This window comes from Dreissena polymorpha, chromosome 8 (assembly GCF_020536995.1).
Source record: "Dreissena polymorpha isolate Duluth1 chromosome 8, UMN_Dpol_1.0, whole genome shotgun sequence".
In the NCBI taxonomy this organism is placed as follows: Eukaryota; Metazoa; Mollusca; class Bivalvia; order Myida; family Dreissenidae; genus Dreissena; species Dreissena polymorpha.
Genome location: NC_068362.1, coordinates 104,848,849 through 104,866,896, shown reverse-complemented (window position 1 = coordinate 104,866,896; position 18,048 = coordinate 104,848,849). Strand labels below are relative to the sequence as shown.

The window sequence follows — 18,048 nt, the reverse complement described above, 5'->3', positions numbered from 1 at the left end:
CACCTTATCAACTTGGTTTTCTAATGAAGGAACAACTGCATATCAGACATAAATAAACAATTCAAACAATAACATAATACATGTAAAAATGCTGAGTTTCTTTAATATGAGAAGAAATAAATACATTATTTAGAAATAGGCAATCGTTTTGAATTGACCGCGGAGATGACAAAATAGTTTATTTGTATGTAACCTCTAGTCTACGAATAGCTTACGTAATCAGATGGCCTCTCTTTATCATGTGAATCACATGATGGAATGAAAAATGCGCATACCTGTTTAAGTCAGCCACTATAAAGGTGATCAAGATATTTATATAAATTGTGCAGCTGTGCTAAGTTATTTTGCTCTTCACCGTACTTTGTAAGTAAACTACTAGTTAATATCCTTTACACAAATATTTTCTTTATGATTTATAGTATCTGCTTATTTTATTTGATTATGTTTTGATTGGAAAACACATAATTGCACTTCCGTTATTGTGAACATGTTTACGTGTTTGTGTATTTTGTATACAAAAGTGTGCTCAATTGCTAAGGACTGTTATTTAGAATGTGTAAGCTTCGGAATATTGTCAATACGGCATTTTCTTTAAGTTGCGTTCGTAACTCTATCATTATGTTGTTGTTTTTTCAACGTATTGTCTTTATGTCGCACTTCATATAGGATTTGCCAATGCATTAAAGTGTTTCAAATTTGTAAAATCACAACAAAATTGTCGACGTTATTATAGTGTTTAACAATTCTAAAGAATTAAATATTGCGTTGCGGATTATGTAAGAAAGGGGAACGTGTCGACAAGTGTTTGGCTTCGAAGCACGCATGTGAACAACTCATTCAACAGCTTGATATTATAATATATATATATATTACATATTTCAAAACCCGGGGGTCATCCGAGGCTTTTATCATAAGTTTGTGTACGCATCTATAACAAATTAAATAACACATCGCAGATATCTGTCAACGCAACTATCAAGAAGTAATCGAGGCCATAATTTCCTGCCTAATTAATGTGATCTCCAAACATTCACTCATTTGAAAACTCAAATCTGCTCCGATTTTGCAAAGTCTTCGTACACACGTCAACAGTTGTGTGAGGAAGAAACTATAATGTTCACTGCATAATACTGTTTTATGCAATAAACTGTGTTAATTTTTTCGAAACTTTTAAAAAAGACAACCTGCTTCTATTGAATTAATTCTGTTTTATACGATATTATAGTTTGCTTAATTTTAATTATATATGACACTCGGGTCAACACTGTTCATCACTGTAAATAAAATGTGAACATGAAGAGTTTATGAAATTGAACTTGAAACTGTTCGTGCTTGCCACCACTATGATATGATATCTATGATGAAGTGTATTATTTGTATAGGATATCAGATACGGACAGAAACCAACGGTATCATATTAAACGTACAAGACCTACATTGTATTCGGTTATCTAGTTAGAGTATGTGGCAGTTTCACGTATTTCAGTGGCTGCATAAAGATTCATCGGGGCTAAAGATAAAACAAAATACTGACAGTACTGATGTGACGATGCTTTTGAAGAGGATTGATATAAAAGCATCAATTTAAGTTTATCTACATCACCACAATTGTGTATGTGGGTACGAAAAAAATTGGTACACAAATTTTGAGTACGAAAAAATTATGTGAAAAAATAAATTGAGTACAAACAAATTGGATACACAAAAAATTGTGTACGAAATAATATTGGGTAAAAATCATGTGGGTACGAAAACAATGTGGGTACGAAAAAAATTTGGGTACGAAAAAAATTGGGTACGAAAAAAAATGTGTACGAAAAAGTTTGGGTACGGACAAAAAATGTGGGTACCCGGGGTACAGGGAAGTAGTACCTGTGGGGAACTTGACCCATACTCGCACATTTTTGGCCCTTTCCGTCAAACATCGGATAAGTACCTCGAAGGCAATAGTATGAATACAAATTTCAGCAGCGGTAATGCGGTCCTACCTACGCGCGTCAAAATGTACGCGAAATATGTAAACAAAGCGGTAGGCTGTCAGGAATGTTTGAATTAACGAAGTAAATCGTGTATCGATGTAAGTTTTGAAGTGAAGTGAAGAAATGTGCAGAAAATATATTAAATAAGCAATGGCGATATTTTTCTCAGCCACATAATTGTTAATAGTTTGATATCACAAATTGAAAGTGAAAGTAGAACTGTCAAAAATGACAACCTGTCAACGTGTTGTTTTTGTTGGCACGAGAGGGCGATAACACTCCATGTGTTCACATTTTTACCATAGGTTTTGTCAATGACCTTTATAGTATGGGTGGCTTTGTTATTATTTATTGTTATCATGTAACTGCATGATTGTGTATATGTTTACAATACACAAAGCATAAATAATGATATAAATATACTAATTGCGCTTATAATAATCTGAAAACTATAGCCAGGTCAATTAAGGACTTAAAATACAATTTTTGTCCTGATTTTATGAAGACTTGACCATGTATGTTCTAGATTTCAAAATCAAGGCACTGGTCTGACACATTGGTAACATTAACGTTAAACTGTTACCAGGCTTCTGAAATAAGTTTTTATTGAACTATGTAAGGAAATCTAAATCAGGCACTAATTTTCCTTGTTTTAAAACAGCCATAGATCAGTTGTCGCCTCTCGGTAATGACCCATTGTCGCTTACTTGTCACACCCTTAAAACTTTCCACACTTCTATAATAGCTATTCTGAATTTAGGTGATCTTCAATGGTACAAATATCGTGCGCCGCGACTGTCGCGCAAAATATCGAGTATTCCTTCGTGTGTCTAGTGTCACGGTCTGAAATTAGACCTCGATACACGAGATTCGGATAATATGGGCGATATTTGAAAAATAAAATATCGTGCTTCGCCGCGACTGTCGCGCAAAATATCGTGTATCGATTCGTGTGTCTAGTGTCGCCCTTTGAACGCGACACTAGACACACGAAGCGATACTTGATATTTTTCTTGACAGTCGCGGCGACGCACGATATTTTTTCTTGACAGTCGCGGCTACGCACGACAGTTTTCTTGACAGTCGCAGCGACGAACGATATATTTAACGTGATATATCGTCTTTTGGGCTACCTACACAAGGGCGATATATCGTATTAAATATATCGTGCTTCGCCGCGACTGTCAAAAAAATATCGTGCGTCGCCGCGACTGTCAAGAAATATATCGTGCGTCGCCGCGACTGTCAAGAAAAATATCAAGTATCGCTTCGTGTGTCTAGTGTCGCCCTTAATGAAAGGAGGGCGAGATTATAGATGGCACTATCCGAATTCCGTAGAAAACCGCTTTTAAGCAAACAGCTTTCAAGCGACCGCAGGCTGATCTGGATCCAAACTGGCCACAATCGCCTTAATGTCTCTTTCACAAGGACACAAGTCATGTTACTTTAAAATGATATAAAGTACTAACATAGAAACAAGAAAGAGTACAAACCAGTAAAGAGTTTGTAATCAATGTTGAATTTCAGGACAACTTGATGATCTGCAAATCCCCTATGATATGTTGATATCGGGTATCATAGTCATTCAATAAGTCGCAAAATGATCGAATACAATTTATAAAGAAAAATATTACTTAAATTGACAACTAAAAATACCAGAATGTCAGATTTGCCGTGTCAAACTACCAAGATCCAGAAAGTCCTTCATTCACATCGAATATATCCTTCGAATTCCATCCATTGTTGTCGGAGATTTAGTGAATAAATAACTCAAATATCCTAAACGACAGTTTCTAAATAGCCAAACAAGCCGATTATTGCTATAATAAAATTTTGACACGAGTGTCAACATTCTCTCATAGGCGCGGCCATTGTTGTATGTTGAGGCACGAACGACAATCTGCTAGGAGAATGTTATCAATGATAATCAGCGAGGTATGCCGATTAGAAAAATCGGACTGGCTCGGTCTTTTACATAGGTCGCCATGGTGAATAATTTGTTCATGGTATGATAACTTAGACGAGCTGCTTCGCTGAAGCAGCATCGTCAAAAATGTTGAAGTGTATCGTATGCAAATACAATTATGTCTGAAGTGTGCATGCAAAAACTGTCTAATCAACGTATTATTTTTGAATGTTATGCTTGTTGAGGAATGTCCAAAATAAATGTGTTACATTATTTAATGTTATAGCAAATATCGTGCATCGTAAAACTTAACTGTAGAAGGTTGCTAGCAATTAAGGAGTTTTTCGCATGTATACCCATTTGCATTTAGACATTATATTTCCAAATAACATATGTTGAATGTTTCCATACGTACATAATTTGAAATAAGTGTGCAATTGTACGACACATTATTGATTAAGTAAAACGCGATTCTATCACACACACACTATCATTAAAAAAATGACTACTACTTCTACTACTACTACAACTACTATTAGTACTGCTACGACTACTACAACTTCTTCTTTTTCTAGACTAAAGTGGAAGGAAAGTTTCGACTTAAGCATCAGATTATCTTTTCAAGAAAAAGAGTCCATGATTGTTTTCTATATTTCGCGAAATATTATATATTTGCACGAAAAGATATTCCGTAATTAAAGGTTTTCCTTCGATAATGTTTCAATAAGATGTTCCGCTAAAACAACACTTTCTAACATGTCATACAAGAATTGAAAGAATTCGGGATATTTCTAATTTGGCATGATTTGGCAGAAGTTATTTGAAGTTTTCTTTCAACTGGACGTTTTTTTGTATCATATGTATATTAAAAAACGGAATAGGTATCTCGCTTGTTCATTTATTTGGTATAGGACATTTATTTAAATATCTTCAATTTGTTGTGGGTTACAGTTCTTTATAATTGTAAATGAAAAGCAGTGCTACGTGCTGCAAATGGTGACATAACTATGTATTTTTATGTGACAAAACAACAATGGAAACGGTTTGTTAACGTTTGACATGAATTTTAATTAAGCACGGAGCTGAAAGACTGTTCATCATAAATTCATAATATCGCGCAAATAAGGAAAACATTATTCCCAATATAAATTATCAAGTATGTCGGGAGTTTGCAACAGAGCTTTGTTTCAACGAACAACTTTTATAAACGCTTCTTTTTTGCGAACGTGATCATTTCAAAACTAAGTTAAAAGTAAAATTAAAATTAACATTTTTAAGAGACTCAATGATGTTCACATGAACATTTTTACTAACGCTTAACAGTTCTATTTGCGTATTTAAATGCAGCCTTTCTCGTTTAAAGAATGATTCTAAATGCTTGTTATTATGCGACTTACTAGTAAATGTTCTTTTTTTTAAACGTTTCCCATAAAATGCACTGTTTGGATAAAACACAAGCTTTTCGAACAGCCATTATCAATCTTCAGTTTTGTTGTTGTTGTTTTTTGTTTTTGTTGCAAACATTTTATTTTTGCCATATAATAATAAATATTTCATATAACAGTCATGTAAAATTCGTGCAAAATACATGGCAAGTCATAAACACATACATGCAGGGTGTGTATAGCCATAGAAGATTTATATACAACACATGTTTCAAAGTAGCAAAAAAAGAAAAGAAAAAAACAACATGTAAATACTTAATAGATTAAAGATACACATTAATGGATATTAACATAGTTACAACCATATCCCGCTCATGTTTAAAAATTCACATATACTTTTATCTTTCTTTTCCTTGTTTTTAAATTATAATAAAAAACATTGGTTTACTAATAAAAATTAAGTAACACCTGTATGCATACATATCTTTTTTCTATAAATAATATACACTTAAGGAAGATGAATTATTTAATTTCTGAGTTGCATTATGTGTATTACATGTATAGTGCAGATTTAACAAAATTCAGATTTGATGAACCATACATATGTAAGTTGTTATGATTAATAAAGATGTTGTAGGGGATATCTGAAAATGTTTTGACGTATGACCAGTTTTTCGATTCTTGTTCTGTTTCTATTGTAGTTTTGTATATTTCAAATGTTTGCTTCGTGCAATTTTCAAGTCAAAATGTGAGGGATTTCTATTTTTCTTTTGACGATAAAAAATTTACCGTTAAATTTCAATGCATACAATGTTTATATCAGTCATTTTTTTATTAATCCCAACTGTTAGATCTTGACATTTCAGCTGAGTAAGTAAACTAGGTCTACTTCTCTTCATTATTTTAACAGCAAATTAAAAAAACTTGGGTATAGGGGCTGTTCCATAACAAGTGTGTTTTGTTTTCTATTTCATTATTACAGAATGTACATAGATTGTTGGCAACGATTTTCATCTTGAACATTAGAGATTTTGTTCCCAAGATTCTGTGGATTATTCTACACTGTAACCATCTAATATATGTATCCCAAGTTAAATTAAATACTAGTTTATAGACATTTTTCCAATCTATATATACAAATTATGAATTACATTTGGTTTGACTAGGTGGAATATCACTATTTTGGATTAATATGTTATAAATATGTTTGTCTTCTTTAGGACCTGTTACTATTTTCTTTACACAAAGTCGGCAATATAGGCCCTTTGTGTTTATTGTTTGAATTTGACATGTTATGTATGTTTCAAATGTAGCTTCTTATAATGATAGTTAATCCTTGGCATAATAGAAAATTAACAAGTGTTCCTAAATGTAATTCCAGAGATTCTTTGGAAATAAAACAATTACTTTCTATCAATATGTTTCTAACAAAACGGATACCTCAATCAAATAAACTTGTTCATTTTAAAAATTATGATTATAAAATAGTAGCATATACAGAATATCATCACTTTCCTAACAGAAATCTAAGGCCTCTGGCTACCTATAGCGGCTACCTAGCTGCAACCTAGCCGCTACTCAACCGCTACCTGTAGCGGCTGAGTAGCGGCTATGTAGTTTTTTGGATGCATATTTGTTTTCCGGCTACTTAGTAGCTTCTATGTAGCGGCTACCTTTTCTGTTTCCTTTTGGCTACCTGTTCTGGCTACCTAGTAGCGGCTACCTTTTCTGGCTACCTTCCTGCTACCTAGTAGCGGCTACATAGCAGCTACTTTTTTGTCTTTAAATAGAACTACCTAGAGTACATGGTAACACTCATAGCAACTAGGGTAATTTAAAATTGTAAACAGATAATTAACACATTTTTCAAATTAAACAAATTTTTAATTCCAAATATAAGTCAAAAATGGTATCAGACTCTATACCCATAAATTACAATCAAAATTTAAGATGACAATAACCATAAAACACAGCCCTAATAATTCACTGTGCACAACATTTACACTTTTTTCATTTGTATGTTTATCTATTTTTGTTTCAAATTGTGTTGTTTTTTCTTAAAATTGCAATACGAAATTAACTCATCATTTTACATTTTCCAGGGACATTATACATACATATAATAATGATTATTCTAGTTAGTGTACAGATTTTACCCAAAACAGCAGTTAACGGTTTATTGATTTCGTATAGCCCCCGTAATGGCTGTAACAAAACAAACGAATACTTAAAAAACAGCCAAAACATTTTAAATTACAAACATATATTAACATGTATCGAGAATATGCACATAGTAACGTCTGTTTTTTCTAAGAAAGATGATGTGTAAGCATACATGTCAAGTGGTATTATAAATAAAGAAAACTACTTTCTTAAAATAAGACGGACCAATGTATTTATTAAATACGGATAATAACTTCCAAGAATTGAATATATCAAAGCAAATTAAACTATAAAAACACAGTGCCGATGTTAAATTTACTAAAACAATACATGTTTTGACACTCAACAGTTGTCTAGATATACTCTTCAAATGGTTAATTTTCTATAATTTGAATAGAAATTGTTATGCTTTTCATTTCACACAATAATCTCAAACTTTTGAACTATGCATATAATTCAACTATCCACAGATTAAACAAAAACCACTCTCACTCACATCTTGGTGAAAGGCGCAACAATAACGATTGAAGATTAATAATGACTGTACTACCGACTGAAAATATATAATGAGCGCCAAAAGACAACACGCATCTTATAAAATTACTTTTCATTCAAACTATGCTTTAAAATACAGTTTTAGAGCTAAAATGAAATAATAACATCTAAAAGGCACAAGAAAGAAATATAATTATGTTTGTATGAAACATGTTGCGTACGAATTGCTGGTACGAAATACATCGAGTACGAATCGCCCATTCTTTAACAGAGAATTAATACTATATAAAGACTAGATTGTGAAATATATGCATATATCTGACAAAAGATTTAGTTAAAAGTATTAATGACAACAATTTGTTTGACTTACAGTGCAAGGTAAAGCTCAGATCTGAATTTTAAAATGCCGAGACTGCGTTCCCTCGTAAAACGACATGACATATCTTAGCTGTGAAAATAGCTAATAGGCCACACACAACCATACGACATACTCGTGAAAGCACACTCCCCGTCTATTAGCATAAGGATATCATCATTTTACAAAACTACTGAAAAACAATCAACCAAATGATGTAAATGTTCAAGCAAGTTACATCAAAAACATAAGTACATGTATAATGAAGTGTACTACAGTAGGAAGGATAGTTACATGTTGGCTGTAAGGTAGCCTTAGAGTACCACTTCTCAGACAAATTTGATTATTTATCAATCATCTTCTAATTTATAGAGAAACTTGTAAAATAAAGTAACCTTTGGAAGGGTATCATTAGTTTTTAGCCATATTTTCTAAATTCTCAATAAGGTTCAGTCATCCTGCCATGACTCAATATTTCGCTATTTTTTATTTTACTAAAGCAGAAATTCCCAATTTCAAAACGTGCGGAGAAAATCACTGTTTCAGTTGCAAACTGCATTTTAACATAGCAATTGAAGTATTATTAAAATATTTCAACCTTTCACTTAAGTTTAAAAGTATTAATACTGAAACCTTTTATTAATTTGGAAGGGTATTGTAAACAAAATAAGTTTCTATAATGAATTCTGATTTAAATCACAATTTTAAATGTGTGCATTAAGTAATTAAAGTATTTAGAATCTAGTGCAAACTAGTTTCACATTGTTTTTATTTGCATTTTTCAATTATTATAATTTGGTACAACTTAAGAAATTAACTGAAAATTTGCTATGCTTAAGTAAACTCTGCTATTATGTGATATATAGGATGTCACTAGTATTATTTTTTGTCCGAGAATAACTTGCATATTTTAGTTTCGTTCAAAATGCATCAAAAATACGATATATGGTGTGAGAACCATTTGTTGGCTGATATAATGAAACGTACAACAATTGTTTCCGAATCGGCTACACAATTTAAGGACAGGTTACTTGATTTACCAAACGGTATTGTAATATTATCCAATGATTGTTTTGCATTGGTCTAGCGTAAGGATGATAAACAACAAGTCATATATATGTAGTGTTAACTAATTATACATTTCTTACAAAGAATTACGTAATGAATGCTTCAATTGTAACACTATACACATATAATTGTGTGATCACTATGTATCAACCTCATCCATGTGAATTCTCATGAAATATGTTCACGAAATGTGTTTATATCCTGTTTATTTTTAACTGTTCTTTAAAATAATGTGTGTTGTGTGTGTACTTCAACATATGCTGTTATTGTATATGTATTTTAACTACGATGAGCTTCACATGCTTAAGTAAAAAAGTAACTTTTCTGTTCTTTTCTGTTCAGCTATCTATACATTTGTTATCCTATATCTTGCCCTGTATAATGATATCTATATGATCCATAGGTCCTTCTGGCTATCAGACTGTCCCTCTTATTTTGCAGAGAACAACGTAAGAAGTATTGAAGTGATTCAAATTAAAATTTAAATAATGAAATTTGCCTTTAAGAGGCCGTGCAGAGAACAACTCTACAAGAACAATCCCTTTTTCCAGAAGTTATTGATTTATTGCGATTCAGTCAATTTTCTTTAGCAAAGCATGACATAACTAAATAAATAAAACATTTATTACATTGAAATATGATACAGTGAGGGGGGAATGCAGAGTACAAGAAACAAAACTTTCATATCAGTGGGATTGGAGTTATTGCATTTTGCTTAGTTTTTTGGTTCAGATCCTTTTTTGTGTGGAGGACAGGTCCTCATTTGTTGGACATATTCAAATAAACCTTCATGAAATAATAGATGGCTTATAAGGAAAAATGACGAGCACAAAGACCATAACTCTCTTTTCAGTATTTGCAGAGTTATTGATTATTGTTTTTCACTTGAAAGCATACATTAATTGAAGTTTTAAAGGGATTAAAATATTTATTTATATTATAATGGAGGACATAGATAAAAAGTGCTTTCTATAGTATTTGAGCTCTTTTCTTTCTGTTTTTGGAGAATATAATTACACAATGTTGTTTTCTTGAGTAAATCATAATCAGAAAGAATTGAATGGACTCAAATCAAACTCAATTATTGAATAAAGGCTATAAGAGGAATTGCAGAGTGTTCCATGAGTTCTTCTTTAATACTTACAGAGTTATCGCCATTTGTTAATATTCTGGTTATCTAATATTCCATTATTTTTGCAGATATTGAGATAGAATTTCATAGATCTACTGATTAAATTTGTAATTAAACTTACCATTACTCAAAAGTTGTGAAAGGATTTAATTGAAACTTCATAAAATTACATAAGTCTTTAAAAGGAAGTACTTAGTGCAAGAACCATAATTCGTTCTTTGATAGGTATGCCTCTCTTCGAAAAGAAGGGGTATATTGTTTTGCTGGCTGTCTGTCGGTAGACTGTCGGTAGACCAGTCTGAATGTCGGTAGACCAGTTCGTTTCCGATCAATAACTTGTCAAAGAATTGACCGATTGGCTTGATACTTCACATGTGAATTGGCCTTGAATAGTAGATGAACCCTATTGAAATTGGGGTCACTAGGTCAAAGGTCAAGGTCGCTGTCACACCTTAAGTTTGAAATCGTCTCCAATCAATAACTTGTCAATTGATTTACCAATTGTCTTGATACTTCACGTGTGCATTGGCCTTAGACAGTAGATGAACCCTATTGACATTGGGTCACTAGGTCAAAGCTCAAGGTCACTGTAACACACAAAGTTTGAAATCATTTCTGATCAATAACTCGTCAGCTGATTCACCGATTGGCTTGATACTTCTCATGTGCATTGACCTTGGAAAATCGGTGACCCCTATTGAAATTGGGGTCACTAGGTCAGAGGTCATGGTCACTGGCACAATAAGTGGGAAAAGCTTTTCTGATCAATTGCTTCAATGGCTTGATTCTTTTCATGCTCATTTGCCTTGGACAGTGATGATCCCTATCAAAATTGGGGTCACTTGGTCAAAGGTCAAGGTCACTGTCATAATAATTGTGAAAATTGTATCCGCTCAATAACTCATCAACGAATTGACCGATTGTCTTGATCCTAAAGATGCGCATTGACCTTGGACATTAGATGACCCCTATTGAAATTGGGGTCACTAGTTCAAATCCCAGTTGGAGGGGCATATGTCTCCGGCCGCGAAACACTTGTTATTTATTTGTTAAAGTTTTGTGCGCAAAGCGAAAAGTTTAGTTCCTTATTGATTGTAATGAAAAGTTCTATATCAATAGAGGACTGTAAGTTCCCCAATGTTGAAAGTAAAGAACAAAAGTTTTGATCAAAATGATACGTTGCATGCTTGTGGCAATAATAGTGACAGCACTTGTTAAATTGTAAGATTAACTTTTCTACTTATAAAGTTTATTGAATAATTAACTTTACCTCACTGAAAAGCATTTACTTTGGGAGCATATGATATATCAGGGCTTTTAATACTTCTTTAAGATGCGCCGAATATCGGCCCTTTCCCCTAGACGTATGTTCCCCTCTTACAGAGATTTTCCCCAAATAAATGCTATGTTTTTTTTTAAACCTTCAATTATAAAAGTTAACCTGATCCAGTGTAGAACATAGACAAATATTGCATAATTAAATTATCTATTGCCTTGAATTTGTTTTAAAAACAGTAAAATATGTTAAATAGATTATTTAAGACTTTTCTTATTTTCCCCCAAAATCCGGCGTTTTGCGCGATTTTTTCCTCTAAAAAAGCCAGACTCTTTCCCCAAAATCAAATAAAAACCCTGTATATATCAGGCATTGTTGTGCTGTTTGAGCTCGACTGAGCACATTGTGCTCATGGTGAGCTGTTGTGACCGCCTTTGTCTGTCGTCCATCGTGCGTCGTGCGGCGTCAACATTTGTCTTGTAAACACTCTTGGACGAGTTAAAAAATGGTTCAGATTGGTAGAAACATGGGCACCAGGAGGCGGGGCATTTTGCCTTATATGACTATATATGGCAGTAGTGAAACCTTGTTAAAACTCTAGAGGCCAGATTTATTGTCCGATCGTCAAGGAAATTGGTCTGAAGATTTTTCCCAATGATATCAAGGATGAGTTCTAAAATGGTTGCGGATGGTTAAAAAACATGGCCACCAGGGGGTCGGGCATTTTGCCTTATATTGCTATGGTAACAACATTTTTACACTCCAAAAGTCACATTCATAGTCCACTCTTCATGCAACTGGGTCAGTACATTTGTTGTAATGAAAAATCTTTGATGTGTTTGAAAATGGTTCCGGTCTGTTGAAAAACGTGGCTGCCAGGGAGCGGGAAATTTGTCCTTATATTGCTATAATAAAAACCTCGTTAGAACTCTAGAAGTTTAATTGTTCACTCTTCATGAAAGTTGACATCAGTGGCTGCACATGACAGGTCAGTTCCTTTGAATCTCAGGTGAGCGACTTTGGGTCTTTCAGGCACTCTTGTTTTTTGAAACCACATGGCATTTTTTATCGTGATTTCCTAAGATAAACTGAGTAACTATTTAAAATATTCATTTTGAATTAATTGCCATGTAATGCACTAACATATATTAATTATGTTGTATTTTTCCTGATGCAGAAACCTTTTATGATGGGAACGGAAAGGTATGAAGCGTATTTACATCATTTGAGATACATGTCATCAAGTGCTTCAAAATTTTCTTTGGACCTCTTTCAACATGTCGTTTCACACAATCCCCATAGCAACCTGTTCATGTCGCCTAGCATCATTTTTGTTGCCATGACGATGGTTCAAATTGGAGCAAGAAATGAAACCAGAAACCAAATGATTTCTACTCTTCAATTTCGATCCAAAGATCAACAGTCAATACTTGATGCTGCTAGTAGTTTTGCTTACCGGTTGAATAAAAGGAGCGATCATGGCATACTGAGAAGCGCTAATAGACTCTATCCGATCAGTGGTAAAGGCATTTTGGGCGATTATAGAAAAGCTGTAGTCGAACATTTTGCCTCAGATGTCAAACATGTGTGCTTCATTTCCAACCCAGAGGGAAGCAGACAAGAAATAAACAAATGGGTAGAGGAAGTCACAAATGAAAAGATAAAAAACCTTCTGCCTAGCGGATCTATTAATGCACTCACAAGAATGGTAGTTGCAAATGCTATCTATTTCAAAGGACACTGGATGACACAGTTTCAGCCACAGAGTACAACACAAACTGATTTTCATACATTGGACGGAAAGTCTTTGAAGATAGACATGATGAAACGAGAAATGAAGAAAGTGCGATATAGCAAGAATGCAGCTTTGGATTGTAAGGTTTTACAACTGCCTTACATTGGTAATGAAATGTATCTCATTGAGAGTGAAATGGCTATGATAGTTTTACTTCCAAACACCGTCACTGGATTGCTGGAAATGGAGAAAAAGATAAACGTCCAAAACATGAACCAATGTATCGAAGATGTTTTCTCACCAACTGTTATAGTTTCCATTCCGAAATTCAAGCTTGAGAGTTCATTCCAGCTTTCAGATACATTATCTGCTCTCGGAATGCCGGACGTGTTTAATCAAAACAAAGCTGACCTCTCTGGAATGGGGACGGACTTGTTTGTTTCTCAGGTGTTCCACAAGGCGTGTGTGGATGTAAACGAAGAAGGTATAGAGGAAGCAGCTGCAACTGCTGCAACCATGCCAGCTCCTCCACGGACGTTTATACAGACGTTTACGGCTGATCACCCGTTCATGTTTTTGATTTGGAACTATGAGATGATGGCGCCACTGTTTGTTGGTCGCTTTACTGGACTCGAAACTAAAGCTGCTCAGACACGAGACGAACTCTAGGTTGGATGTGTTTAGCATAAAGACGTCGTTGATAAATACAGTGCGCTAATATTGACCATAGCCTGTTCACCCCAATTTGATCATTAGTGCGGTTAAGTTTGTCAATCGAACGTATGTCTTTTCATTGTTATTTATTATAGCCTGTGTGTGTATGTAACATTTTAAGCAGTTCATGGAAAACTAGTGTTAAAGATTAAATGCGTTTACTGTGGTACCAAGGTTGTATTGGAACTTGAATGCCAAAACTGGCGATGTCTGCATCGAGATCTTTTTATCGCAATTTTCGGATGAGAACATATTTACCTTTGAGTTGATGTCATGCTTGCGCAATCTGAAACACCGGAACGGCAAAACAATGCACTGAAAATTGGACGTTTGAAGTCGTATGCACGAGAGGAGCAGCCTGTATTACAGACGTGGTCACATAATAGCAAATTAGTGTTATGGTCCGTTTTATTAAAGGCCATTATCAATTTGTTTGTCCGGAAAAGTAAATAAGAACTATGTATGTACACTAAAGAAAGTATTTTGTGGAATTGAAATAAGTGCCAAAGTCGTCCGAGTGTTTGTATTAGCATAAAAAGAAGTACAGTTACATGCTTGATACAGAAAAAGTATAACGAAAGGATTCATAGTCGAAATAGATGCTTTGCGTTTCTTCACTGCAACAGTTTAATTACCTCCCTTGGTTTTAAATTTGCCACGTAAACAATATAAAATTGTGACTTGTAATTCATAAAGTAAGTTAATTGTATGGCTAAAAATAATGTATTAAGCATTTAAAGAGTATTTGATATTTAAGGAATGTTTCTAGTAAAATCCTGCGTATATATTCGGCTTGTTTTTGTGTTAGTGAAGGAGAAATGCTGATCGGTAATCTCCGTAGAGTGCGGAGGGCAATTGGAAACGTCGGTAGTTTCCGTTGGCTAGGTGGCGCTCTGTTCGTCAGTATATAAAGACGCGCAGATCGGCAAGTTAGGCAGTTCTCATGTGTATACGAACGGATCAACATCTGAAGAAAATGGACGTTACTCTAAAAGAACAGTGCTCTGAAGCATTTGGGTGTTTACGTTGACTTAGAACGGTGCTGCCCGGGCTGCAGAGTTCCTGTTTCTTGTAGAGGGTCTTCAGAGTGTTGGAGTCTACGGACGTCGTACAAGGCAGTGACGGAAGCTTCACCTAAGGCCTTGGGGTGACGAAGAGCCAGTGGCTTCGCGGAAGCCAGTAGCCTTACGGAGGCGGAAGCCAGTAGCTTCACGGAGGCAAAAGCCGGTAGCTTCACGGAACCGGTAGCTTCACTGAGGGATTGGTGAAGGGTTGCGGCTTTAATAAGCTGAGAGTAATAGAAAGCCAGAGGGTTCGTTGAAGGCGTCGGTCCCCTCTTTGGTCGCATTGTATATATCTGAAGCGACTCGATTATTTTAAGTTTATAATCAGAAGGCAGGTAGCCTAAGGAACATAATAAATTACACTGTTTATTGAACTCAATAAAATAGTTAGCCTTCCGAGGACTTCGAAAGGCACATCGTGTGTTTGAGGTCGCGCACACAGCGCTCGGTTGCGGCCTCAGGAAGTCGGCCGGCTCGCGCTACAAAAGAAAACGCTAGTAGCGGATGCCAATTCTTGTAATTGAATGTTGAATACATTTTGTATTTTGGGGCAGAAAAAAGGTTTATAATAAAATATTTTAATATATTAGACAAACGCCCACGAATATGCACGTTCCAGAGACGAAACATATTTAATCTTCGTATTCATTAACTTGCATTTTGATTGGAATCAGGTGAATGATTTCGCATTATACACTAAGTCTCTATGGCGTGTATGTTGTAATGTATATTATTTATTATTAAACATTATCAGCATGATTGTGATTGTGTGAGCAATTTGGATAATGCAACATTTTTAAATGTGTTGTAACGGATGCAATTAAATGTCATATGATATTCCACCTTTAACGCAAAGAAAAAAAAATTAAAATCAAGTGTTCTCGTGGTGTACTAAGTTAAAAAAGGAGACAATGTTTAACAAAGTGTGATTTTCATGATCTTTATTCTTATTTTATTTTGCGATATGTTTTATTTACTTAAAATATTATATTGGATATTTGCACATATAAGATTTGTAGTTTGTTATTTCATTGTGTTGTTCTCACAGTATTTATGTAACAAACTTCTTTTTATATACACTCTATTTTATAAAGTAATTTCTATAAATTAACAGCTTATTGTGATTTATTGAACCGCCATAGTAAGTCGTTTGTGATGTTCAAATCTGCATACATCTTATTAAACTGTGTGGACACATTTTGATTAATTTATTACCGAATCACTGTAATAATACAATAGGGATACAATAGACCCTTTTCACAATTGGCCAAAATTGATAAGAACGCAAAGTCACGTGACTCGCAGAACTCCAGAAAGAGGCTGAACGTGTAACCATTTACAATAGTCCCACACAACGCCGCATCTGATTTAAACATTTCACTCTTTTGAACATTCGGCGATGTAACGATTTAGAAAACACAATATGATATTGTCAGAATAAGTATTAAATATGTTCTTCAACAGTTTAAGTGTCAATACATAAAAAATCTTGATAAAAGTACTTTTTTCTTCATTTTTCGCACACATTTGACACTCTTTGTTAGAGCTTTTTTATCGCGCTGTTTGAATAAAGATCTATCTTGTTTATTGATTATCTGTGGTGTAATAGCCCCTGTGTTAGGCACAAACCCATTATCTCGTTATGATCAGATACTGTGCCGACAAATACTAAATAACAGCATGGTGCCATAAACCACCCGTGGTACATGCTTGGTCATTGAACTTCATTTATGATACCAAATGTCTATCGTGGAAGTAGTATAACGTAGTCATTTCTAAGACTAATTTAACGCCAAATACTCTAACTAAATACTGTTTAGATATTAGCCAGTTTTATCATAATAATACATTTAATGCTGGGCATTCGTCCTAGCCTATTTTTCAAACAAGCGGACATTCGTGCCTATGTTTTTGACAACCCGAACATTCGTGCTTTCGTTATTTTGACAATGCGGATAATGGTTCCAACAAAATTTTGACTGTCCGGACATTCGTTCCTTTGTTATTTTGACAGCCCGGAGATTCGTTCCTGAATAATTGCTATCCCGGTCATTATTATCACATTTTTTTCAAAATAATATGACACTCTTGGCATTTTATCCGGTATTTTAATGTGTCGTAATTAAACTAGTTTGTTTTTATATATTTTTTCTCATATTTTGTGTAATACTTTTTATTGTTGTAAGATTTTATCGTAATCATGAGAATGATAACGTTAAAACATATTCGAATATATCTACTTACACTGAGATCTGTAATTTGCGAAACCTTGTAGAAATCGGGGCGTGACAACTATGTAGGAGCGAATATCCGGTCTGTAAAAATAATGTTGGAATGGTTTTTTGGGATGTCAAAATAGCGTGATAATGAATGTCCGGGTAATTAAAACAACGAATGAACGAATGTCCGCCTTGTCAAAATTATCGTAGGGACGATTGTCCTTGTAAAAGAATGTTCGGATACATAATTAAATGCTTAATACCTATACAATTGAAATATTTATAAAATGTTATCCTAAACACGAAACCTATTTAGCGGGTACCGGTAAAATAAAACTCCGTCATAACGTAGTCTTATAAAGAGTGTTCGTTAGAGTATAGAAGAACTAAATTAAAAAAAAGCATGTTCGTTGACCACAACTGGGATAAATAATGTTTCCGAAAAATACAGACAAAAGAGATATATGACAAAAAGTGACATATATTTATCACTCATAATCACGTTTAAAGAGAAATAAAGGTGCATGCATAGACAGTTCAGTTTGCTCCACGTTCGT

At 34.2% G+C, this 18,048-nt stretch overlaps 1 protein-coding gene across 1 annotated transcript; it reads left to right on the top strand.

The window, feature by feature from the left end:
• Nucleotides 1–232: 232 nt before the first annotated feature.
• LOC127842869 (leukocyte elastase inhibitor-like) lies at nt 233–16,282 on the top strand. Its single transcript, XM_052372617.1, has 2 exons — nt 233–363; nt 12,937–16,282. The coding sequence occupies exon 2, from the start codon at nt 12,946–12,948 to the stop codon at nt 14,161–14,163; it is 1,218 nt and encodes a 405-aa protein (XP_052228577.1). The 5' UTR covers nt 233–363; nt 12,937–12,945; the 3' UTR covers nt 14,164–16,282.
• Nucleotides 16,283–18,048: the final 1,766 nt, after the last annotated feature.

What these genes read in the sequence shown, in the direction of transcription:
- LOC127842869 (XM_052372617.1), top strand. Translation starts at nt 12,946, where the DNA reads ATGATGGGAACGGAAAGGTATGAAGCGTATTTACATCATTTGAGATAC.